The sequence below is a fragment of the Leptonychotes weddellii genome, chromosome 12 (assembly GCF_054177405.1).
Source record: "Leptonychotes weddellii isolate Sample4059 chromosome 12, ASM5417740v2, whole genome shotgun sequence".
Classification (NCBI taxonomy): Eukaryota; Metazoa; Chordata; class Mammalia; order Carnivora; family Phocidae; genus Leptonychotes; species Leptonychotes weddellii.
Genome location: NC_138380.1, coordinates 4,681,122 through 4,707,199, shown reverse-complemented (window position 1 = coordinate 4,707,199; position 26,078 = coordinate 4,681,122). Strand labels below are relative to the sequence as shown.

Genomic DNA, 26,078 nt, shown 5'->3' with positions numbered 1-26,078 from the left:
ACATCTGTTAATGTCCAGTGGTTAGATTAGATTTCTGTGACCAGACTTTGGGAAATGCTGGGACAAGGGAGTCATCCTGTGAGGAGAGGTTAAAGGTTTGATATGGGAAAGAGAATGAAAAGAGACATTATCCTTCTATGTAAAGGTAAAGTTTCTGAATGTTAGAGCAGGAATGTTAAATTGTAGTGATTTTGATGGGATCTCCCCAGGGAATTTCTTGCCTTTCTTGACTATGAAGCTGATTAAAGTCTGGAATCAGAGACTTTGTAGAAAGGCTTATCAATAATCTCTATTTTAGGGGCAGGGCTCCTATAAAAACTTGGCTGTCGGGGTGCCTGGGTGGCTCAGTCATTGGGCGTTTGCCTTCCGCTCAGGTCATGATCCCGGAGTCTGGGATTGAGCCCTGCATCGGGCTCCCTGCTCCTCGGGAAGCCTGCTTCTCCCTTTTCCACTCCCCTTGTTTGTGTTCCCCTCTCACTGTCTCTGTCAAATAAATAAATAAAAAGTCTTAAAACAAAACAAAACAAAACTTGCCTGTCATTGGGACCTGTTGCCCATATGGGTTCTATAATCTATTGCTTTTATGGAAAAATAATCATTCTTTTATTTCTGTCCATATGTAAGTTTTTTTCTTGAAAATATTCTTAAGATTATGGCTAGTGAGCAGGTATTTATGATTAAGGTATACCTGCTTTTTGAGCTAGACTGACAAAAATTTGACTCTAACTTCAATTTACTTTTTTGAAAATGGAGACAAGTTAGATTTGAGAAACATGGCTATTTGATTACGAAGGGTTAAAGTCAGGATTTTCTTAGGATCATAATATAACAATAACTGCAGCAATCCTTTCCAGATTTAACATACTGACTGTAACTTCAATCTTTTGCAGGTATGATTTTTAATGAACGTGATCAGGAGTTGAGAGACTTAGGCTATCAGAAACATGCCTTCAACATGCTTATCAGTAACCGCTTGGGCTACCACCGGGACGTGCCAGACACCAGGAATGCTGCGTACGTTTCTCATTAGTTGATGCTGCTGCGTTTTAATGACTGCTTTTAGTGGCATTATAGTAAGTCGTGAGGATGGTGCTAATCAGTGCATTTAGGCTTCATTATTCAGGATACTGGAAAACTTAAGACAGATTTCCACTCTATGACACCTGAAGCCTGAGATTGTACTAACAGAGTTCTAGAGCTTACTGTCTCTCTTGAAATTTAAATCAGAGGGGAAAGGCAAGAGGTACTAACTGCATATAATTAGATAACCTTCTGAGCATAAATTTGAAATGTTTATTGTATTTTTGGCAAAGGAATTAAAAATCATTGAAGAATTTCACTCATCTCACTTTTTTGTCTTTGTCATTTTTGTTGTTTCAAAGGCTTTCATTCATATGGTTGGTCAGTCAGTCATTCCACAGACCTTTTTAAGCATCTTTGTTTTCTAGACACTGTATTAGGTCTTGGAAGTAAGTAGAGGAAGACCTAGTCCCTGGGATCACGGGGCTTAGGGTCTAGCAGGAGAGATAGATAAGGGAATGGGTAATTGCAGTAGTACAAGAATGAGGGCTATGGTAGGAACTGGTGATGAAGTGGGGAACCGGAGACCAGATGTAAGGGAAGGCCTCCTAGAGGGTGCTGGCTGAGCAACGCGCAGGGGACTGCTCCTGTGCGAACAGATTGAGGCATTACAGTACTCGGAAAAGCCCTGGAACTGTTCAGTACGGCCATAGTGGAAGAATGTCAGGAGACTGGAGGTAGCCAGGGCCCAGATGTTGGAATGCTTTGTATGCCATGCAAAAGAACATGGAATTCTGGATTTTGTTCTTTAAGTTAGTGATTTTTTATTATTGTTGCTTGAAGCCACCTAACCCTTTTTGTCATTTTTAAAGATATTTATTTGAGATAGAGAGAGCACAAGCGGGCAGAGAGGCAGAGGCAGAGGGAGAAGCAGGCTCTCCGCTGAGCAGGGAGCCCGATGCGGGGCTCGATCCCAGGACCCTGCGATCATGACCTGAGCTGAAGGCAGACGCTTAACCGACTGAGCCACCCAGGCGCCCCCATGATCTTGATTTATATACTAGTTTACTCAAATCTTTTTCTATTACTGGGTAAGAAATAAAATTTTCAACTACAAAGTTTTATATTTCTGTTTCCTTTTGAATGTTCGTTGTGGAGAAGCGAACATTACATTAACTTATGAATACTGCATTAAAAACTTGTAGTGATTTCATACAAATAACACATTTTTATATAACCTCTGTACCAAAAAAAGAAAAAAAAATCATTTTTTAAATGTTAATCTAAAAATAAGCAGAGTAGCAGGTATTGGAGAGAGAAGTTATTAACAAACTGTAAAACTGTTGAGTGTGACACCACAATGTATTCTTAAGTGCTTTTTAAGAAACTTTTGTTATAATGTAGGAAAGAGGCTGAGCAGGAGGCAGTTAATATTTAGTGAATAATGACCTAAAACATTTGAGCCTTTTAAGATGTCACATTTTCTCATATGTGTCTTTACAGATGTAAAGACAAGTCTTACCCTGTGGACCTGCCAGTCGCTAGTGTTGTTATCTGTTTCTACAACGAAGCCTTGTCTGCCTTGCTCCGTACTGTGCACAGCGTCCTAGACCGCACACCAGCCCAGCTCCTTCATGAAATCATCCTTGTGGACGATGACAGTGACTTCGGTAAGGGATGTTGTAGCTGATACTGTGGGATCTGGGCTGTTGATCACGGTAGGATTAGCATCAGCTGACAGTTCAGACGGGGGTAGGACCCTGGTCCACACAGTTGCAGTAGAGTTAGCAACAAGTAAGTATCTGTTTGTTGATTAGAGGATAATTTTGAGGAAACAGCATTAGCTTTGTGATCTTTTTACAGACTGTGCTATTTTAAGTTTGGCCCTTGAAATTTTTCCCTTGGCTTACATTCTTAAAAAATGTTTATTTCAAAATAACTGTAGATTAGTAACAGTGGGTTACAAAGAGGTCCTGTTACCCCTTCACCTAGTTTCCCCCATTGGTATAGTTAATGTGGTTACAGTGCAACATCAAAACCAGGAATTGATGTCGGTACAGTGTGTGTGTACAGTTCTGTGTCAATTTATCCTGTGTGTACGTTCCTGTAACCACCATTGTGATCACAATAAAGACTACTCCATGACCGCGAAAATCCCCCTCGCGCTACCTTCTAATACTCACATCCACCTCCCTGACCCACTCCATCCCTAATCTCTGACAGCCTCAATCTCTGTGATTTTATTTCTTTCTCTGATTTTGTCATTTTAAGAATGGTTGCATAAATGGAATCATACAATATGTGACCTTTCAACATTGGCTTTTTTCTCTTGGTGTAATGCCTTGGGCTTATATTTATCTAATGAGTCTGTTATACTGACTATCCCCAGATAAAAATGGATTGCATTGTGATAGCTCTTAGATGATCTCTGAATGCCAGTGTTTTATGATTCAGTATTTATACACTTTCAAAAATGTATTGATATGTAATTGACACACTGTTTTATATTTGTTTTAGTTGTACAACATATTGATTCAACAGTTCTGTACATTACTTAGTGCTCGCCACAATAAGTGTAGTCATCATCTGTCACCATTACAGTGTTACTACAACATTGACTATATTCCCTCTGCTGTATTTTTCATCTCTGCGACTTATTTTGTAACTGGAAATTTGTATTTTATATACCTTTCTTCAGTTCAACATAGACTTCTTAAGAATGGTTTCATGTACACACAGAAGACTCTTTATGCTACTCATTTGGCTCTAAGCTACCTTAAGAGATAGATTGTATCCTCATTTCATAGAGGAGGAAATACTAAGTAATTTGCTTGAGGTCCCATAGCTGTTAAGTGGTAGAGCTGAAATTAGACCCCTGGGCCACATAGGTCTAAGTCTTCTGCTCTTTTCATTACAGCAAGCTGCAGAAGTACATTAATAAATTGTATGCATGATAAATTGTATGCCAGTTACAGATTTTTCATTACTCAAGAGCTTATTAGCAACTCTTATCAACAACGGAATTGGTCTACCAGTTGAATATATAAAGCAAGGAAATGTACACTGAGCCCAATGGGAACAAAATGCTTACACCTTGCAAATATTGAAACAGCACAAGAGAAATTTAGAAAGGTTAATAGAAAACAAAACTTAATTTCAAAAATGAATAATTAAAAAGCCAAGATTGTGAGTCTGCATCAAATAGAAGACTGGCTAAGTACTAAATTATAGAATTTACGGTGGTGAATTTTTTTTAATCTGTATTTTGTTTTTCAGTTTATAGCTATTTTTCAAAGTGAAAACTCATGATAACTTAGAATGGTTTATCTACTAACAGTGGAAAGAATTACTTATATGCTCTTCGAAGTTATGAAATTTAAAGGTAAATGAGCTAGAATTTTTAAAAAATATTTAGTGCCCTTGGAAGGTACTAAATTAATAAAAGGACATATTTACTGCTGTTATTATATAATTCTTGGTAGGGGCAATAGAAGTTGTTACAACTATTCTGAAATGGAGTAACAGTAAATTACTTTGAAACAAAAGACACACCTCATTTTTTTGGTTTTAAATCTGATTGAATGCAGTCAGCTGAACATTCAGTCACTCAAGGTAAGTATTCTTCTTGGCTAGTGTTTCAACTCTTTAACCCTTCATTTCTTTACTTTTTCTTCCTTACAAGATAAGTTATAATATTTTTTTTAAATAAAGCAGCAGAAGATTCTATATTTGATAATTTAAGCACCAGATACAATCTTAGAGTAGCTATAAAAAAAAGTCTTTGTATATGTCTCTTGTGGTTTTATTATGGGACTCTTTATTTTCAGATGATCTGAAAGGAGAACTAGAGGAATATGTCCAAAAATATCTCCCTGGAAAAATTAAAGTAATAAGAAACCCAAAGCGTGAGGGATTGATTCGAGGAAGGATGATTGGAGCAGCCCACGCTACAGGTATAACTTCTGCTGCTCTTCTCAGTGGGTGTTGGCAACAAGGGCTTTGTCCTTGGTCTTTCCTGATTGTGCTGAGATCTGTGAAAAGTGATAGGAGGCTTGTTCACTTTGGAAAGGGTTTCTTTATAACTCCACCCCGGTTGTCCCAAAACAGACTCCAAGGAGGTGAGCTCTAGAGTCCAAGCTGGTCTGTTTTCATAGTGGCCCTTATTGCGAATTATTGTTCCTCATGTAGGTCTGTATCTTGCTTACTTATATAAGGAGAAGAGTAAAACAATATGTAACTGAATTTTTTTTACTTTTAATTTTTTTTTAAAGATTTATTTATTTGAGAGAGTGAGCGAGCATGCAGGGGGAAGGGGCAGAGGGAGAAGGGAGAGAGAGAATCTGCAGCAGACTCCATACTGAGTGCAGAACCTGACACAGGTTTCAGTCCCATGACCCTGAGATCATGACCTGAGCTGAAATCAAGAGTCAGATGGCCCTTCAACAGACGGAGCCGCCCAGGTACCCCTGTAATTTTTTTTAAATACAAAATTTAAAATATGTGTACTCAGACTGTTTGATTTGAGTTATGCCAATAATTCTCAAGTACAAATACATACCTCTGGTGATAATGCATCATGGTTTTTGTTGGATAAATGGACATAATGTTGAAAATTGAGTTACAGGGGTACCTGGCTGGCTCAGTCAGTAGAGTGTGCGACTCTTGATCTCTGGGGTTATAAGTTCAAGCCCCATGCTGGTGTGGAGATTACTTAAAAAATAAAATAAAAATAAAAATTGATTTATAAAACTATAAAGGTACTTTCTTTAAAATTCTCTCTCAATCCTTCTGATTCCATCGAAGATAAAGTCTCCATTACAAATATATCTTTAAAACATTTCCAGCGTATACTCATCTCCCCTTAGAAAAAGAAAGAACAGGGGGGCGCCTGGGTGGCTCAGTTGGTTAAACGTCTGCCTTTAGCTCCTGGGCATAAGCAGGGAGCCCGCTTCTCCCTCTCCCTCTGCCCCTCACCCCTCCTTGTGCTTTCTCTTTCTTGCTCTCTCTCAAATAAATAAATAAAATCTTTAAAAAAAAAAAAACAGGTATCAAATTTAGTCTTTTGCAGAAAATATATCTGGTCAGTCCTCCGTTACCTGACCTTGAATACATTGTTATTTCTTTTTGCGGTTGCCTCTGTAAGGTTAGTGATCCTGATTTTCATTTATGATCTTTTTTTTTTTTTAAAGATTTTATTTATTTATTTGAGAGAGAGAATGAGACAGAGAGAGAGAGCATGAGATGGAGGATCAGAGGGAGAAGCAGACTCCCTGACGAGCAGGGAGCCCGATGCGGGACTCGATCCCGGGACTCTAGGATCATGACCTGAGCCGAAGGCAGTCGCTTAACCAACTCAGCCACCCAGGTGCCCTCATTTATGATCTTGATAAAATTTTCCTTTTAAAATTTTATTTAAGTTAAATGAATCAGTTTTAAAACATTAGGTGTATAATAGTGCAGGTAGTGTATGGTTGTGGCAAAAAAAAACCCATGAAGGTAATTTGAGAATTCCAGAACTTGAGTTGGGGCCTTGTAGTGACATCTCCCACCTTCCCTGTCTGCCCCTTGCATCAAGATAACCGGTCACGAGGGTTTACAGTGGCTGCACTGCTTTGTCTCCCACCCTCCTGCACACCCGCTGGTCTACTTGCTGAGTGTAGGCGGGACTTCGTGTTTTAGTCTTTCTTCCCTCCTTTCTCTTAAAGCCACAACAAACTGAAGTCATTCACAGGCATCCAGTCTACAGTCATATGTAAAATGAATTCAAGGCCTATGATTTTTTCTTTAGAATTCTAGTCAAATAAGTACCTAATGACTTGGCTGAGTTGAGATAAAGAGAAAATTGTGGGGAATGGCAAGATTATGCCATTCAAAATGTACTGTTACATTATTACTGAAAGTTTGTATTTTTCAGATAACACTAGTTTTTTTCTTTATGGTCTTTTGGTCCTTGTTCAAATGTAGTTTAGGGTTTGTCAGAAGCAACTGAGGGTTGCAGAGGGGGTGGGGGGATGGGGTAACTGGGTGATGGGCATTAAGGAGGGCATGTGATGTGATGAGCACGGGTGTGTTACACGCACCTGATGAATCATTGAACACTCCATCTGAAACTAACGATGTACTATATGTTGGCTAGTCAAATTTAAATAAATTTTAAAAAATGAAAAAAGAAGCAAGCCAGTTTTGGGGAAGTCAGTCTCAGGTTCAGCGTAACCAGGTATAATCTTACTTCCTTTAGTTAAATCAAAAAAAGTAACATTTTTAGAATTAAGAAAAGCTATGAATACATTTTCTCCTCAAAGGAACCTTGATTGAATTGACTTCACTTCACCTTGAATAGTGTACAGGCTGAGCATTTTGCCTTTCTGTATTAAAGGACATTTGGTGAGCTTTCTTGCCTGAGGTATTTCTGCTATCATTAGTTGAAGTAGGATGCATCTTATTAAAATAGGTGCTTTTAAGGAATTCATATAAAATCTATATTGATGCATTTCATGGATAAACCTTTAGAAGAAGAATAATGCCACCTGGTGATGAGATTCTAAGCTTCTCAGTTGCTAAGAATCACCATAAAGTTATCAAAGAAATTTGGAATTATCAAAGAAACCCGCACTTCTGCTCACGTTTATCAAAAGGAGTTAAAAATGTTGGATAAAATCATTATGATTTTTATTTTACTAGCTAGAAGAAAAGCTATCCCATTGGCTCACGAGAGCCGCTACAGCCAACCAGGTTGGGGAAAGGAAGGAAAGGCGGCAAATGGAAGAAGAAATGAGCATGTGGCCATTGAGTGGTGACTTCAGAGGACAGGGGAGCCCATGTCCCTGGCATGGCGGAAGGCGTACATGGTTCTCGCACTCCTGAGAGAACTGTGTTGCGGCGATGGTCGATAATGTGGTCATGTTTCTGAGTCACCAGTGAAAACAGTTATGTTCTCTAGCCTCTGTTCACTAAGGCAGGGAAATGTATCCTAAATTTAGAATTTTTTTTTAGAGAAGGGGGAGGGGCAGAGGGAGAGGGAGAGAGAGAATCTCAAGCAGACTCCCTGCTGCTGAGCGCAGAGCCCAACTCGAGGCTCGATTCCCAACCCCAAGATCATGACCTGAGGCGAAACCAAGAGTTGGACGCTTAACCGACTGCGCTACCCAGGTGCCCCCAAATTTAGAAATATTTCGATTGCGGTAAGTGTAATAATAACTACACACAGTGGCCACTGTCCCTGCACCGCACCCCATACCTTTCTGTCCAACGAACAGAATTGTTCCTGTGAGACTTTGAATCTTTTCACTGAGGAGAATCGGAATTTACGTGTACATGTTTCTCAGTCATAGCAGTACAGTCGAAGCAGAATTCCTGGCTAAAAGTCCTCCTCTCTTCCTGATTGGCAGTAGAGTAGTGGAATAATTGTTGGGCTGGAGGGGTGGCGATTATATTTCATACCATGTGAACGCGTCGTCTGACCGAACTGGCGGCCATACCTCAATGGAGGGCTGGTCCTCTGTTTGCCTCCTCAGGAGAAGTCCTGGTGTTCCTGGACAGCCACTGTGAAGTAAACGTGATGTGGCTGCAGCCCTTGCTGGCTGCCATCCAGCAGGACCAGCGGACCGTGGTGTGCCCTGTCATCGATATCATCAGCGCAGACACGCTCGCCTACAGCTCGTCCCCTGTCGTGCGGGGAGGTTTCAACTGGGGTCTACACTTCAAGTGGGATCTTGTTCCCCTTTCTGAGCTCGGAGGACCAGCAGGAGCTACTGCACCAATAAAGTGAGGTTTCTCCTCTAGATTTGAAAAGTTCCTGTCAGTACTTCTTCAAAAGAGAATCCCTTCTTCGCAGGGAGCAGAAGTGTTGGCTTAATTTGTCCGCTAGAAATTCTTGAGTGCTCACTGAATTTTATATGCTGCGCCAACTCCTGAGGAAAGATTTGTGAATTCGGAATTATTCGTGTCCTCAAGGATGTATCACTTAGAAGGGCAGACAAATAAGAGCAGTATCTTGGGATAATGGTTGCATAGGATAACGGTGTTTTTTATGCTGATTATCATGGTTTATTGCCTTTGTCATCTACTTACCTTCAGTTCTTTGCTAGTATGAGTGGTGTTGTGAAGAACATTTGCTATATAAGCATTCTCTATAATTAGGATTTTTAGGATGGATTCCTGCTAGTACAGTTAAAAGTCACAGTGTAGAAATTATTTTCAGTTCTCATTCATATTCTCAGTGTTACAAATCTGCTTATATATTATTTATTATTTTTTGTTTTAAATTTCTCATGTGGATTTCAGAGAGGTTTGTCTGTTTCTACTTTTTAACATTCTTGGACCTACAGTTTTGTTTTTTTTTCCACTTGTGACAAAATAGCATATATAAAAAGTACACATAGGTATGTATGTATTATGCACACAATTTAATAAATGGTTATAATAACATCTGTGCAGTTACCACCCAGGTCAGGACACAGCACCCAGATGCCCTCTGTACCCCTGTTCCTGGTCACAGCCCCTGGCCCTAGAGCTGTCATTACCCTGACCTGGTGATCATTTCCTCGCCTTCCTGGAGTTTTACCATCTCTGCGTGCGTCTCTAAACAATATAGTTCAGTTTTGTCTGTTCTTGGACTTGGTATAAAATGAAGCCGTTGGACTCATTTTGTCTTGCTGCTTTTACTCAACATTGCTTTAAAAAATTCATCTGTATTACAGTGTATGGCTCTACTTTATACAGCAGTGAAAGAGGATCATGTTCTATGATATGTTCTGTCCAAACTTACCCAGTTTACTGTTGGAGGGCAGGTTGGGCGGTTTTCTCTTGTCTTTCTTTAATATCACAGATGGTGCTGTGACCAGCACCGTTATTCCCGCCTCCTAGTTTAAGAAGAAAACTGCCTGGTTGTGGGGCATGCCTCTTTTTACCTTTAGGAGATGATGTTTTCCCAGCACTTCAGGTGGCTCTGCAGTTGGCCTGTGGGGACTTGCCAGCTTCCTTTCATCTGACCCAGACTTGGAGGGAGACCTCGGCCAGTTCCTGGGGCCTGATGTGGTCTGCTGGCCGAGCGGGGCCATCTTCTGCTCTCTCGTGCTTTGTGCGAGAATCTGCTGCAGCTCCTGCTAAGTTGTGTCAGAACCTGACACTCGGGAAAGCAGGGCTGCATCTGGGGACTGTCCGTCTGTGTTTCTGGTCTCTACAGCCGCTCGTCCTGTGATTGGAGGCAGGCAGCGGTGACTCCATTTTGTCCTCCCAGCTGTCCGTGGTGCTCTCTGTGACGAGGTAAAGACGCACCACGCAGGAAGACGGTGCCCCGGCTGCTGCTCGCTCTCTGCGTTCGTGCTCCTGCCAGTTCTTGCCTGTTTCACCATCTTCGTGGGCGTTGGTTGTCATCGTTTAATTTTTAATACTTTTAATCACAAACATGTATTCAGTAACAAAATAGTATAGAAGAACTTTGGATGAGGAGTGGCTGGCTCCCTCCTTGCTCCCTGTTCTCAGTCCTTCTCCCCAGAGGCTAATTCTTATCACTATTTTTATTTTGGGTCTTCCATTTATTGCTTTTTTCACTCTAGATGAATAACCTATTCCTCTTTTCAATGTCAAACTGACTTTAGGTCCTTTCTGTGGGCAAAGTGAAGATTTTGTTCCTCTGTGTCACTGTCTTCTCCTCTCTGGCCTGGTGATGTAGTGTGCACGTTTCTGTTGGTAGCGGGAGAAAGCGGCACTCGAGGGCTGGGACAGCACCATCTGACCCTCCTCCTCGCATGGCGAGCACATTAGTGCCCCTTCCTCCTCCTGCCGCTTTCCCCCACTTTTCTCCCAGTTCTTCTGTGAGTTCTCTCACTTTTGGGATTTCAGGGTTGCTAACTTCTTAAGGTGGATTTTAGATTTTTAAATTGTTCATCATTTTTCCTTTCCTAATACAGTTATTGAAGGTGATAAACTTTCTTCTAACCATGGCTTTAGCTGTATCCCACAAATTACTATTTTTTGTGATTTTTTTTTTAAATTTTAAAAGATTTTATTTATTTGAGAGAGAAAGAGAGAGAGGAGCATGAGAGGGGGGAGGGTCCGAGGGAGAAGCAGACTCCCCGCCAAGCAGGGAGCCCGATGCGGGACTCGATCCAGGGACTCCAGGATCATGACCTGAGCCGAACGCAGTCGCTTAACCAACTGAGCCACCCAGGCGCCCTTTTGTCATTTATTTTAAAATAGTTTCATTGTGATGGTTTTTCTGACCCATAGGTTATTTAGCAGTACATTTATTATTCCCCAGGTATATGAGGATTTTATAATTATGTATTCCTAGCTTTTCACTGTGATCAAAAAATATTCTGTATGGTTTTAATTCTTTGAAAATTGGTAAGATTTGCTTTGTGGCCAAGCACATGAGTAATTTTTGTAAATGTTCCTTGTGTGCCTGGAAAATTTGTATTTTCTGTGGTTGTTAAAAAATGGGATTCTATATCAATTCAGTCAAGTTTATTATATTATTCAGATATTCTATACTTTTATTAATTCTTTAAAAAACTATGGAAGCATAGTTGACATGTAGTGTTATATTAGTTTCAGGTGCATGACATAGCAGTTCAGTGGTTCTGTGCATTACACAGTGTGCACCGTGGTAAGTGTAGTTACACTTGTATCAGTTATTAAATATGGTATATTAAAGTTTCTCACTGCAATTGTGTATTTGTTTCTCCTTGTAGTTCTTTATCTGTTTTCTTCATATGTTTTGAGGCGGTCTTCTGTCTCCATAGACGTCTGAAAATTTGGAGTTATTAAATTATTAGATCTTGTGAATGAAACCATTTATTCTAGACTTTCAGAATAGTAAAACTTTTGCATTATAGTGACATTAATATGGCTATTCTAGCTTTGTTGTAATATTTGCATCGTGTAACTTTCCTTTTGTTGTCAGTCTCTGTGGTCTTCTGTTTCGATGTGTCCCTTGCAAGGAGCATGTAGTTGCTTTTGTATTATGATTTGTTGCTAAACCAGTGTGAAAAACTTCCTTTTACTCCAGTTGATTACATTGAATATTACTTGTATTTTGTGCTTATGATTACAGTGGCACTGTGTTCTTTTCTTCCCCTTCCTCTCTTGCTTTCTTTTGATCTTGAGTTTGGATTTTTTATTATTCTGTTCCCAACTGCCACCCCATTATTAGATGTTATATGTTCTTAATACTATTCTTGTAGTGATTACCATAGAGAATATGGCGTACATTCTTGCAACATAATTTGGTACTTCAAACAATGCAGGGTTCTGAGAATGTTCATTCTCCAGTTTATCTCCCCTCAGTTTATATTGTTGAAGTGTGTGTGTGTGTTTTAACCCTACAAGACATTTTTTATGTGGCCATTATTCATCTAGGTTTACCCACATACTTCCCCTTTTATTTTACTCTTTATTCTCTCTGCATCTGCAAACTTCCATATGGGATTATTTTCATTCTGACTAAAGAAGACATTTTAAATGTATTTCCTTTGGCTGGACCTTCTGGTGATTACTTCTCTCTGGCTTTTTGTAAAAATGTCTTCCTTTCACGATTACTTTGAAGTATAATTTTACTTCATACCCATTTCTACGTTGATGGGTAGATTCTTGGGACTTTGAAGGTAATCATTCAAGAACCACTGGCTTCCACTGTTTGTGGTGAGAAGCCAGCAACACTCTTATTTTTGAAGGCAGCCTCTCATTGGCTGCTTGAATTTCTTCTCTTTGTCAGAAGGGTTTTTCAGATATGCATAAATTTGGTTTCTTTTTTGATCATATCTATCTATCTGCCAAATTTTGCATCTTGTCTTTTATCCTTGCATATATTGAGCAGTTATTTTAAAGTCTCTGCCTGATAACTACATTATTTGAAACCCCTGCACATCTGTTTCTCTTGTAGATTGTTTCTCTTGTTTTTCTTTCATGTGCTTTATCTTCCTGATTGCCTGGTTATTTATTTGTTTAGTTGCTTATTTACTTTTGCTTGGTGGCGAACACTGTCATGAAAAATTATGGAAATACATTCATACCTGAGATGGTGTTTTCTGCCTGCAGAGAAGTTTTGCTTCACTTCTAGCAGGGAGCTTGGGACGCTGAAATCCACCATCACCTTAACTCAGTTTCAGGAAGTGAGACAGCTGGAAGCTGAGCTTGTGTCTCCTTGAGGGCCAGGCTCCTTCAGATTCTCTCATTAACAGTCTCAGTCTTAGCAGTATTGACGTTTTGGGCCAGATCCTTCTCTGTTGTGGGCGCTCTGTTGTGCATTTTAGAATATGCAGTAGCGTGCTCGGCTGCAGCCCATCAGTTGCCGTAGCACTCCCTCCGCCCCCATCGTGACAACTAAAAATGTTTCCGGACATTAATGAAATGTTTGCTTGGGGACAGAATCATCCTGTTTGAGAGCCACTGGTCTAAGTCAAAGTTTGTCTGGTCTCCCCTTGGTAGGCTCTGGAGTCCAGTTTTTATCCCACTGTTCTGTGAGACTGTCAAAAGGAATTAATTCATACCTCTTTCTAAGAACAGTGTTATAATTTAAAAAGTACTTTTGATGCTTAGAAAAGTAGCCTTCATTTGCCAGATATCTAGTATATCATTGGCGATCTAGGAAATTCAGTTACGTGGCCCAGCTCATTCCCTGATGTTAGATAAAATGTTTCATAATGGTTAATCTGGTTTTCATTAGTGATGTTACAAAGGTGCACTGAATTTTTTTTAAAACAAAGATGATAGATAATTGGCTGTGTAGAATTGGTACAGTAATTATTTCCTTTTCTAGGTCACCTACAATGGCTGGAGGATTGTTTGCCATGAACAGACGCTATTTCAATGAACTTGGACAGTACGACAGTGGCATGGATATATGGGGAGGAGAAAATTTAGAAATATCATTTCGGGTAATTTTTTCATCTTTAACTCTGTGTAGTAGAATATAATTTTCATCTACAATCTCATATTTTCTGTCAATTCTCTTTGATTATCTTTGTTAACAAACTGTCCTTAATGAATGCTACTTTATCATAATCCGTGATGTGGATAATATCCATTCAAAGTGTGGAAAGTATTTAAGCAGCTTTATTTTATAAGAATTTAAAAAGGATGTAGTGAATGGTTGGGTATAATTTCAGCTGTCTAAACGTGCATTTATTTTTTTTTAAAGATTTTATTTATTTGACAGAAAGAGACACAGCGAGAGAGGGAACACAAGCAGGGGGAGTGGGAGAGGGAGAAGCGGGCTTCCGGTGGAGCAGGGAGCCCGACGCGGGGCTTGATCCCAGGACCCTGGGATCATGACCCGAGCCGAAGGCAGACCCTAACGACTGAGCCACCCAGGCGCCCCTAAACGTGCATTTAATCTAATTTTGTTCTTTGTCAGTTTATTAATCTTATTTGTTAACCCTAGACACATATATTTAGAGTGATTGGATTTCCCTGATTGCTCAAGACCATCCTGGTTCACACCTCTTCTCCCAGGAAAATTATTAATAGTTCCCTATCCCACTTTCAGAAGTAGCTAGCAGAATCCTTTACATATACAAGTCCGTCCAGCCCGAGGAAGGAATTAATCTTTCGTAATTGGGTCTCTTCTCCAGCTGCAAACGTTGGGAAGATGGTGGTATAGGTGGGGTCTGGAATTCCAGGAACTGGGGGTTGGAGGACAGTCTTTGCCAAGGGCAGAGTGAGGGCCCGGGAAAGAAGGCGGACCTCTGCGTACTAGCAGATGTCCTCACCTCCACTTCCCAGCTCCTGGGCTGCGCAGCAGAACCCCCACAATATCACAGTATGTTGTGCATGTGTCATTTTGTATTTTCGCAGTGTATTGACCACAGTGTTTTTAAAAGGTAGTTTTTCCTACATAGTCTTTAGAATTTTAAAGTTGAAAGAAATAATAGATATCGTTAGTTCAGTCTTATTTTGGACATAAGGTAATGGTGTCCCACAAAAACTAAAATAACCATATAAAGTAATCCAGATGGCCCAGGGCAAAGCAGAATTTAGACGAGAACTAAGATCTTTTGAATCGTAATAGAATTATTCAGTATATTTCATTATTCCTGTATATATACATGTTATAAGAAAGTACCAGGAAACTGAGATTAGAGTACCAGCCAGTAAACATTCTTTGTCCTTAAGTCCTGAGGATCAAGTTCCTTGATCTGTTAAAACAGCAAAGTACATGGTAAGTGCGATTTTAGACACAGAGTAGTAAAAGAATATTACACTTTTTTAGAATTTAGTTTCTTTTTAATCATAAAGACGTATTTTTTTTAATGTACCCTTTGACTTTCTTGTATTTGATAGTTACATAAAACATCTTGCAAAGTCTCATAAGCACCTATTTAATAAAGATTAATTTCAAGAAAACACATACATTGATTTCATTGCAATGCGAGGCAACTATTAATACATATTTTGCTCCTGACCAGATTTGGATGTGTGGAGGTAAACTCTTCATCATCCCTTGCTCTAGAGTCGGACACATTTTCCGAAAAAGGCGACCGTATGGTTCTCCTGAAGGCCAGGACACCATGACCCACAACTCCCTGAGGCTGGCACATGTTTGGTTGGATGAATATAAGGTGAGATTCAGTTACTGTGTTGGAAGGGGCCGCTAGGCTGTTGCTTCTTTGCAGACGGCTCTGCTTACCTGTCTTTTCACTCTGGCATGTTTCTGTGGGACGGCCATCCCTTTCTACATTTCTTTTTCCTCTCTTTTTTTTGTTGTGACCCTTTTAATTTTCCAAGTGACCACTCTATAAAAGGAAATACAGCTTAACATCAGAAGAAATTCTCTTTCCAGTGTCTTTGTTCCACTGACTCCCACAGAACGTGGCTCCTTTTCTTTGCTCCTTGGGCTTCGCTGTGTCGCAGTCTCACCACTTCCCCTGTTCAATCTGCACATGTAGTGTTCCTTCCCACTTTCTCTTCTGCTGTGATATTTCCTTTTAACATCTTTTTTGAGGTATAATTCACAAGTCATTTTATCACCCCAAAAAGAAACTCCATATCCTTTCAACCATCACTCCCTAATCTCCTACAGCCCTAGACAACTACCAATCTGCCTCCTGACTCTCTAGATTTGCCTATTCTGAACATTTCCTACGAACGGAATCCTACAACACGTGGTCTTTTGTGACCATCTTAGTAAGCATGATGTTTTCAGGTTCATCCATATTGTACCATGTAGCGTTACTTCATTCTTTTTTATTGCCAAATAATATTCCATTGCGTGAATATACACTGTATCCATTCATGAGTTATGAGAAATGCTGCTGTGAACATTTGTGCACAATTAATTTTTTTAAACAAGCGTTTGAACATCTACTATATACCAGGCTCTGTGTTGGGTTTTGGGAGAGTCAGAGATGACTGAGGGAATGCAGTAACTTCACATTGTGCAATACTGGGCGTGGAGGTGTGTGCCATGTACTGTGGGGAGAACATCACTGCTTGGTTTTGGTCATGCTCCTGGCACACTGCAGGTCTCCTCCCTTCTCCCTCTTCTAGACTCCGAGTTCGTTCTCCGTGTTCCTCAGCTTTGAGTCACACTATCTCCCAGCAGCTCTCAGAAAGTGGTTCACAGGCCCATCTAAATCCTGGCCACCGTTTCAGGAGGTTTGCCAGGGCAAAGCTGTTTTCATAGCCGGATAATACAGTATTTGCCATTTTCACCATGTTGACTTTGCACTGATGCTGCAAAAGCATCTGAGTAGTAGTAGTAATTGTGTTAAATCTCGATGTGCTCCAAGTGCCGTGAGCACGCTAAGTGCGCAGAAAGCACCTTTTTTTTTTTTTAAAGATTTTCATTCATTTATTTGTCAGAGAGAGAGCACAAGCGGGGGGAGCAGCAGAGGGAGAGGGAGAAGCGGGCTCCCCACTGAGCAGGGAGCCCGATGTGGGACTCGATCCCAGGACCCTGGGATCATGACCTGAGCCGAAGGCAGACGCTTCACGACTGAGCCACCCAGGCGTCCCAGAAAGCACCTTTTGCTGTAGACCGAAATACAGTGCTCGTTTCAGGAGAAGATGTGTGCAGTTGTTTGAGTTGTGAGCTGAACTAGTCACTTTTCTCCATGGAACACTTTTTATGTAAAAGAATGGCTCACAAACCATGGTTATTTATATTTGGATATTTGGCAGACATTCTCAAAAATGAACTAATAACTTAGCCTCTCACTTCAACTGTGATAGCATTTGTTGTAAGTGGAAAACTTGTATCCATCCCTGTGAGCTTGATGGCTTCCAGTACTTAAATGCTTATTTGATGAGATTAGGAATATTTATGAATAAAACATTTTATATTATATAATGACATTTGCCAGTATTTGGAACTTCACAACCCAGGGAGCAGTGTTTTCCAAATGACTAATGGATGATGGTATACAAATCTTGGATGGGTAAAAAAATCCATTCAAAGAGCAGGATAGAGCAGTAAATTTTAATGCAATGGTACAAAAACCTCAATGATATGATTTAAAGGTTAGTTACAATGTGGAATATGAAAAGTTAGAGTTTTGGTAAAATACCAAAAAAAGAGGGGCGCTTGGGTGGCTCAGTTGGTTAAACGAGATCAGGTCTTGATTCCAGGGTCCTGGGATCCAGCCCCGCATTGGGCTCCCTGCTCAGCGTGGAGTCTGCATCTCCCTCTGCCTGCCGCTCCCCCTGCTCGTGCTCTCTCTGTCAAATAAATAATAAAATATTAAAGAAATATGTCAAGAATAGCCGTAATTCTCTGAAACTGCTATTAAAATATTCCTTCCAAAAAAAATTCCATTTTAAACTATGTATTTTCATACACTCATATTTTTAAAAATATATTTAACCAAACAACATGACAGTAACAGGTTGAATGCAGAAATGAGAATTCAGCTGACTTCTTTTTAGCCAGACTCTGCACGTGTAAAGCTGTAAAACTGTGAAGCAGTGTCACTGTTCTCATTACATTTTCTGTTGTTCAGAGTGCGTTTATGTTGATAGGTAATGAGTTATTTTTAACGAATTAACAAATGTTTTAACTTTTCATATGGTAAATACCAGTAGATGCAACTCACACAAACAGAAGCTCCTTGGAGTCTTCGTCTTTTAAGATTCCAGAGTCCTGACGGAGTCCGAGAACCACCAGCCTCAGCGTCACCTGCCTCGAGTCTGAGATCATGTTTTACATGTTTGCCATTTCCGAAATTGGGATGTATCTTAGAATTTAAGATGTCTTACTGTCAGTGATGGACCTAACTGTGTGAAAATTTTATGTTGACATTTTTTGGCAAAATCAAGAAAACACGGTCATGAAAAATATTTTTGCTGATAATCCTTTTTTTTTTCAGTTCTTTAAATGTTAGGTATAATTGGTAATACCCATTTTAAACAAAAAAGCTATTATTTTTCACTTTTCTTTTTAAAATTCAGGAGCAGTATTTTTCCTTAAGACCTGATCTGAGGACCAAAAGCTATGGAAATATCAGTGAGCGTGTTGAATTGAGGAAGAAGTTGGGTTGTAAATCATTTAAGTGGTATCTGGATAATATTTACCCAGAGATGCAGATATCTGGGCCCAACGCCAAACCCCAGCAACCCATTTTTATCAATAGAGGGCCAAAACGCCCCAAAGTCCTTCAGCGTGGAAGGGTAAGGAAGTAATATCATCAGAGTGTTTGATTAAAAGTTGTATGGTATAGTAAATGACAGTTTAGACTTCAAGTATCCTTTTAGTGATAGACTTTGGCTTGCTTCCATTGTATTCTTTTGGTGGGACCTTCCTTCACTCAGGACCTTAGAAATGTTAATATCTTCACTGTTAATATTAACATCCTTCACCTGCGGCGGTAAAGAGCGCATGACTTCTATAAGATTGTGCTAGCTTCCAAAAGGATGGATATAAATGTGAGCAGACCATTAAAGGCACTGTGAGTGAGTATAAAACTCGTATGGCAGAGACCAGTCCCAAAAGGAAAACAAAAGGAGAAATGGGGCTGCTCTCTGCTATTGGGCCGAAGCTCTGGAACCGGCTCCAGACAGCAGGTGAAAGATGGCGGCATGGCCTTCTGGCTCCAGCCGCTGGGCTGAGCGCTCATGTTTCTGTAGATGCTCCCTTTTGTTTCTGAAGGAGTTTCTTCACAGTTCTGTATCATGTTTAAATTTCAGGAGTCTAGTCATAAAATCATACCTTTTTCCTGAATTGCTTCTTAGAATTTGCTTTCTGAAAGTGTAGATACTCTGATTGTTGCCCAGTTTTCTTTTGTGTTAAGAAGTTGCTCCTTAGTATCGTTCATGACGCCATCTGTCCTTCCGTGATTGCTCACTAGAGCTTTCTCCTTCCTCTTACGAAATTAAAAACAAAGTCAAGGTGTTCTCTTTTTAAGGAAAAATGCGTATCAGGGTTTGTCCATATAGTGGAAATTCTTTCCATTCTTGCCTCGTACATCTAAGCTCCTTCAGCACTCACAGTAATCCTTTACCCAAACTAGATACGCTCTGTTGCTTTTCTGTGTCTCACCTCTGCAGTTCTTGATCTGTGTTTATCTCAGTTCAGCATGTACATTACATTCGGTTATGTACTGTGTGGTTTGTACCTTTTATTATTTCCTCGATTTCATTTTAAGGTTCTTTAGGGCAGAGATGCTTTAATTTCCTTTCTCCCTCATAGTAGAATTAGTAAACCTATATCTTTAGGTAGAATTTCTACTTGACAATGCTTGCATATTTTGTTAAAGTTGCCTATAACCTTGAAGTCTGTTGTGATACCCTTATGTACTGAAGCTAGAATTTAGGAATTAAAAAATGCTTCTATTTTTATGACCTTTGAAATTCATAGCTTTGGAGTAATATTTTCACATTATCTAGCATTCTAAGGTGTCTTCTGACAAGAGCAATCTCTCCTTTTACAGCTCTATCACCTCCAGACCAACAAGTGTCTGGTGGCCCAGGGCCGCCCAAGTCAGAAAGGAGGCCTGGTGGTACTTAAAGCATGTGACTACAGTGACCCAAGTCAGGTGAGTCAAGTCTCTGGACTCAGCCAGTCCTTGGAAAGTGTCCTTCAGTGAAGGGAACTTGCTGGAGGTCCCTGAGGAGGGGACTGGAGGGGACCCTGAAGATTTTAATCTGACTTTCCTTAGATGACCTGGTTTAAGTTGGGAATGACTTTAGAGATCATGCAATACAACTATTTTTGTCTCCTTTGTATATTTTTCCTCCCTTTGCTCACTATTTGTTAGAAGTACATGGAAAGCCTGAAAGCTCTGTGAAGGTTAGAAGAGGCAGAGGAACTTCCCCGTCCTTCTGGGCAAGCACATTAACTCTGCGAGAGATGAATTAATATCTTCTGTAGAGTTTCCTCTGAAATCACATTTCTGTGAGTTTTAGTAGTCCCATCAGAAGAAACCACAACAAAATATCAGTTCATTTCATTCACAGAATCTTTTCAGTGGTGTTAAAGTAGACCTAAAAATAAGCAAAAAACTTACGTGAGTTTGGAACTATAACTTCAGACTGACTTGTATCTGATAATGGCAGTCTAATCCCCTAGTTGAAGAACCTCACGCCTCTGCGGTGCTGAACACATGTCATGAGGAGGCGATTTTGTGCTCGCTTCGGCAGCACATACACAAGGAGGTGATTTTCATTTCTACTTGAGTGCTGGGGATGGTGTCACTCAAGATTAAAAAGGATAGATCACGTGTGTCCTCTGAAATTTCATAGAAGACCTTTTATTTCTAGGGGAGCCTGCAAAGGATGGAAGATGTTGTCCACACCGGAAAATAGGATCTAAAAGGGGTTTTGTGCTGTGTCTGGGTCTGAGAGGTATCAGGGTCGTGGACACTCTAGCGATGCTTTGGTGGTTTCGGTCACAGTGGGATGGGATAGCTGAGATTTGTTCCAGAAAATGGAAGAAATTTGAGGAGATGGAATTATACTCCTGTTTGTTGGGATCACATAGATTTGTACTAATACTGTAACCACCAGCCACCTGGAGCTCTTTACATTTAATTACAATGAAATTAACTATTTTCCTCAGTCATACTAGCCACATGTTGGTCCCATGTTGGACAACATAGGTTGTAAAACAGCATTGTTGCAGAAAGTTCTGTTTATAGAACTCTTCATGTTAATGAAGACAGCACACATACATTTTGGGCCTGGGGGTAGAAATACCAATGAGTAAAATAATTTGGAGACAAAAGTGTATTCCTTGTAGATTTAGTGAGGGTGCAGTTTGGAAAATAAGTTATTCCTCGCACTTGTCCAGTTCAGCCAATTTTAGGCCTTTGACCTGAAGATAATCTGAGAGACCATAGAGAAGACTATCCTCAAAGATCTGCACATCTAAAGAAAACCCTGCTTCTGGGCCCTCTGATGAAATCATCATCTCAGCCCAAATGCTGTCGTGATCTCGGATTAGAGTAGAACTTTCCCCAGGATGATGTAACATAGTGGCCCCCCCATAGCCCTGCCCAGCAGAAGAGGAACCTCTGAGAGTGAGCGCCTGTGTGCTTCTGTCCGCAGGCCCGCGGGGCACCTCTGGGGCTGTGCCATCCAGGGATGGGCCCCGGGGATGGAGAGCACTGTGCGATTGTGAAGTCCTAGAATTGGAAAATGTCTACAGTCATGTGTTCAGTTACTTCAGTCAGTTAGGTTAAATTCAGCGAACAAAAGTTCACCACTGATTTCGGTTTCTTCCTGGGATCACACTTCATTTTCCTGTGTTCGGTTCCTTCCATTTTCAGATAACGGCGCTGATGCTGCCTGCGTGTGACTCAGGTTCGTTGGTCTTTCCCTGCTCTGAGGCCACCTAGAATAACCCCGTTCGTCTTCCACAGATACGTGACCTGGGGTGCAGTCTGAATTCCAAAATCTAAAGCGGACCTTGGAGTTTTGATCTTTGATTTTCTTCCTTAGATTTGGATTTATAATGAAGAACACGAGTTGGTTTTAAATAACCTCCTTTGCCTGGATATGTCAGAAACTCGCTCGTCAGACCCACCACGACTCATGAAGTGCCACGGGTCAGGAGGATCCCAGCAGTGGACCTTCGGGGTGAGGAGCTTGCTAGTGAGGATGGGAGTGTGTGAGGAGGCAGGCAGGGCTAAGGGTGGAGCATGGCAGATGCACTCCTCGTTTACCTTGTAGAAAGTAGTTCTGAGTTTGTAGTATCCCTTAGGTAAGTAAAGCATCTGAGATACTCCACACCTCTTCTGGATTTCTGTATCCTCTCTACCACATTCTGGCAGCAAGGTTTTTAAATTAAAGCAATTAACTGGTGGTGTATTTTTCTTGCTACCTTTTTTCCAGAAGAGTAATCGGCTGTACCAGGTGTCAGTTGGACAGTGCCTGAGAGTGGTCGATCCACTGAGTCACAAAGGCTATGTTGCAGTGGCAATCTGTGATGGTTCTTCCTCACAACAGTGGCATCTGGAAGGTTAAAGTGGACGCTGTGGCTGGCATGGTAATTCATCAGTGTTTGCCTCCTCTGTAAGGTGTGAGGCTTGAGAAGTTGCTGGTACAAGAAAACCCCTGATTTAGTAGAACCATTTTTGAGAGGATGAGACAGCAGATATCCTAGAGACTGGAACACAGAGTGATCATCAGAGTGAGGGAATCTGTTTTACCAAGACATTAACATCATTTCTGAGCTGCTAAGGAATTTCTTGCTTATGGTGAGAAACTAGAATACAATTTTAACTCTCTAAAGGGTCAGGTTTGCACAGAAGGACAAACCCAGGAAATTGACATTTCTGTTCAAACTTATTTATGCTTTTTAATCCTTTTAATAATGGAATGGCATTTGTCTGATCAGGAACTTGTCATGATTTCCTTTTTTAGAAGGACTGCATAGGAAACAATTTTTTTTTACTTCTATTATGTCCTAAATAATTTTAAACAAACTGAATCCACATTACTTTTAACTTCAGAAGGCCTCATTTATAAGATTATATATTTAAGAGGCAGTTAACTATTATAAATTATTTTGATGAATTATGGTACTATCGACATTTAAAATTAAAGGGTCCTTTTGATGACTTACGTGGGACTTTTGGTCTGCTCTTGTATTGGGGTCTCTGATCTGTGTTGTGCTGTGTATATCATATGGTGAGCAGGATACCTGGGTTCAGCTAATGAGCCAATAAGCTAGGTCACAGCACCATTCCTTAGCTTGAACTTTGTGAATTTGATGCTGAAAGTCTGTGAATTTGGATAGTTTCTACTGCCTATGAATCATCCAGGTAGAGTTGTTAAATAGGCATTTGGTATAGAGGTCAGGATCCCAGAACATAGATCTCAGAAATACAAATTTAGATTACTTATGCAGTTTCACTGCTGGTAATTGGTCTGTTCAAATTTTCTATTCCTGCTTCAGTTTTGGTATGTCATGTTTCTAGGAATTTATCTTTCTTCTAAGATGTCAAATGTGTTGGCATATCATAGGTTTTCATAATCTGTTACAGTTGTATTTCTGTGGTATTGGTTGTTATTTCTCCTCTCTCATTAGTGCCTTTGTTAATTTGGGTCCTTTTTTTTTTTTTTTAAATGAGTGTGACTAGAGAATGATAATTTTATTCATCTTTCCAAAGAACCAGTTCCTGGTTTCATTGAGCTGTTCTCTTGTTTTTTTAGTTTCCATATCCTTTATTTCTGCTCTGATCTTTATTATTTCCTTCCTTTTGCTGGGTTTGGGTTTTTTTTGTTCTTTTTCTATTTCCTTTAGGTGTAAGGTTAGGTGGTTTATTTGAGATTTTTCTTGCCTCTTGAGGTAGGCCTGCATTACTATATACTTCCCTCTTTGAAGCACTTTTGCTGCATCCCCAAAATTTTGGACTGTTGTGTTTTCATGTTCATTTGCTTCCATGTAATTTTTTATTTATTCTGTGATTTCTTGGTTGACCCATTCATTTCTTTAGTAGCATGTTATTTAGCCTTCATGTATTTGAATTAACCTCCATGAAATTGAACCTATAATCAAAAAAAACTCCCAAAAAACAAAAGTCCAAGATGAGACAGCTTCACAGGCAAATTCTACCAAACATTTAAAGAAGAGTTAATACCTATTCTCAAACTTTATTCCAGAAAATAGAAGAGGAAGGAAAACTACCAAATTCATTATTTGAGGCCAGTATCACTGTGATACCAAAACCAGATAAAGACACCACAGAAAGAGAACTACAAGCCAATATCTCTGATAAATATAGATGCAAAAATTCCTCAACAAAATATTAGCAAACCTAACCCAACAATACACTGAAAAATCATACACCAGGATCAAGTGGGATTTATTCCTGGGATGCAAGGGGTTCAGTATTCACAAAACAACAACATGATACATCACATCAGTAAGAGAAAGGATAAAAATCATATGATCATTTCAATAGATGCAGAAAACAGCATATGACAAAGTACAGCATCCATTCATGATATAAACCCTCAACAGAGTAAGTCTAGAGGGAACATACCTTAACATAGTAAAGACCTTATATGAAAAATCCAGAGCTAACATCATATTCAGAGGTGAAAAACAGAGCTTTTCCCCTAAGGTCAGGAATAAGACAAGGATGTCTACTCGCACCACTTTTATTCAACATTATTCAACTGGAAGTCCTAGCCACAGCAGTTAGGCAACAAAGAAATAAAAGGCATCCAAATTGGTGAGGAAGAAGCAAAACTCTATTTGCAGATGACATGATACTATCTATATACAGGACACCCAAAAGACCACCAAAAAACGACTAGAACTGATAAATGAATTCAGTAAAGTCACAGGATACAAAGTCCATGTACAGAAACCTGTTGCATTCCTATACACTAATAATGAAGCAGCAAAAAGTGAAATTAAGAAAATCCCATTTATAATAATTGCACCCAAAACAATAAAATATTTAGTAACAAACTTAACCAAAGAGGTGAAAGACCTGTACTCTGAAAATTATAAAATATTGATTAAAGAAATTCAAGATGACCCAAAGAAGTGGAAAGACATCCCATGTTTATGGACTGGAAGAACAAATACTGTTAAAATGTCTGTACTATCTAAAGCCATCTACAGATTTAATGCAATCCCTATCAAAATAAAAGCATTTTTCACAAAACTAGAACAGTCCTCTAAAATTTGTATGGAATTCTAAAAGACCCCAAATAGCCAAGGCAGTCTTGAAAAAGAAAAAACTGGAGGTATCACAATTCCAGATTTTGAGTTCTATTACAAAGTGGTAGTAATTAAAACAATATGATACTGACATAAAAATAGATCAGTGGAATAGAATAGAAAATGCAGACATAAACCTACAATTATATGGTAATCTTCAACAAAGAAGGAATAAATACAACAATGGGAAAATGTCTCTTCAACAAATGTGGTTGGGAAAACTGGTCAGCTACAGGCAAAAGAATGAAACTAGACCACTTTCTTTCACAATAAAACAAAAATAAAGTCATATTGGATTAAAGACCTAAATGTGAGACCTAAAACCATAAAAATCCTTGGAAGAAAGCACAGGCAGTAATTTCCCTGACATTGGTCATAGTAACATTTTTGTAGATACAGTCTCCTGAGGCAAGGGAATTAAAAGTAAAAAAATTATTGGGAGGGCTCCTGGGTGGCTCAGTTGGTTAGGCGACTGCCTTCGGCTCAGGTCATGATCCTGGAGTCCCGGGATCGAGTCCCGCATCGAGCTCCCTGCTCAGCGGGGGGTCTGCTTCTCCCTCTGACCCTCCCGACCCTCCCCCCTCTCATGCTCTCTCTCTCTCATTCTCTCTCTCAAATAAATAAATAAAATCTTTAAAAAAAAAAAATTATTGGGAGTACATCAAAAGGTTTCTACACAGTGAAAGAAATAAAACTAAAAGGCAACTTACTGATGGGAGAAGATATTTGCAAATGACATATCCAATAAAGGGTTAGTATCCAAAATATATAAAGAAAGAACACAACTCAACATCATCCAAAAAACAATCCAGTTAAAAATGGGTAGGGGCGCCTGGGTGGCTCAGTTGGTTAGGCGACTGCCTTCGGCTCAGGTCATGATCCTGGAGTCCCGGGATCGAGTCCCGCGTCGGGCTCCCTGCTCAGTGGGGAGTCTGCTTCTCCCTCT

The 26,078-nt window shown here is 39.9% G+C and overlaps 1 protein-coding gene across 4 annotated transcripts in view; it reads left to right on the top strand.

Moving 5' to 3' along the window:
- Window positions 1–25,076, top strand: part of GALNT11 (polypeptide N-acetylgalactosaminyltransferase 11) — a 53,107-nt gene extending 28,031 nt beyond the window's left edge. For 2 of the 4 annotated variants that reach the window (XM_081799824.1, XM_081799825.1), the window contains 10 exons: window positions 891–1,014; window positions 2,524–2,690; window positions 4,848–4,973; window positions 8,535–8,784; window positions 13,781–13,898; window positions 15,429–15,581; window positions 18,409–18,627; window positions 19,887–19,991; window positions 21,895–22,032; window positions 22,288–25,076. In XM_081799824.1, the coding sequence (XP_081655950.1) occupies window positions 891–1,014; window positions 2,524–2,690; window positions 4,848–4,973; window positions 8,535–8,784; window positions 13,781–13,898; window positions 15,429–15,581; window positions 18,409–18,627; window positions 19,887–19,991; window positions 21,895–22,032; window positions 22,288–22,419 (1,532 nt within the window). In that variant the 3' untranslated portion in view covers window positions 22,420–25,076. Of the gene's footprint in view, window positions 1–890; window positions 1,015–2,523; window positions 2,691–4,847; window positions 4,974–8,508; window positions 8,785–13,780; window positions 13,899–15,428; window positions 15,582–18,408; window positions 18,628–19,886; window positions 19,992–21,894; window positions 22,033–22,287 lie in introns of those variants that run through there. The other 2 variants (XM_081799826.1, XR_014139076.1) reach the window with 2 other exon arrangements.
- Window positions 25,077–26,078: the final 1,002 nt, after the last annotated feature.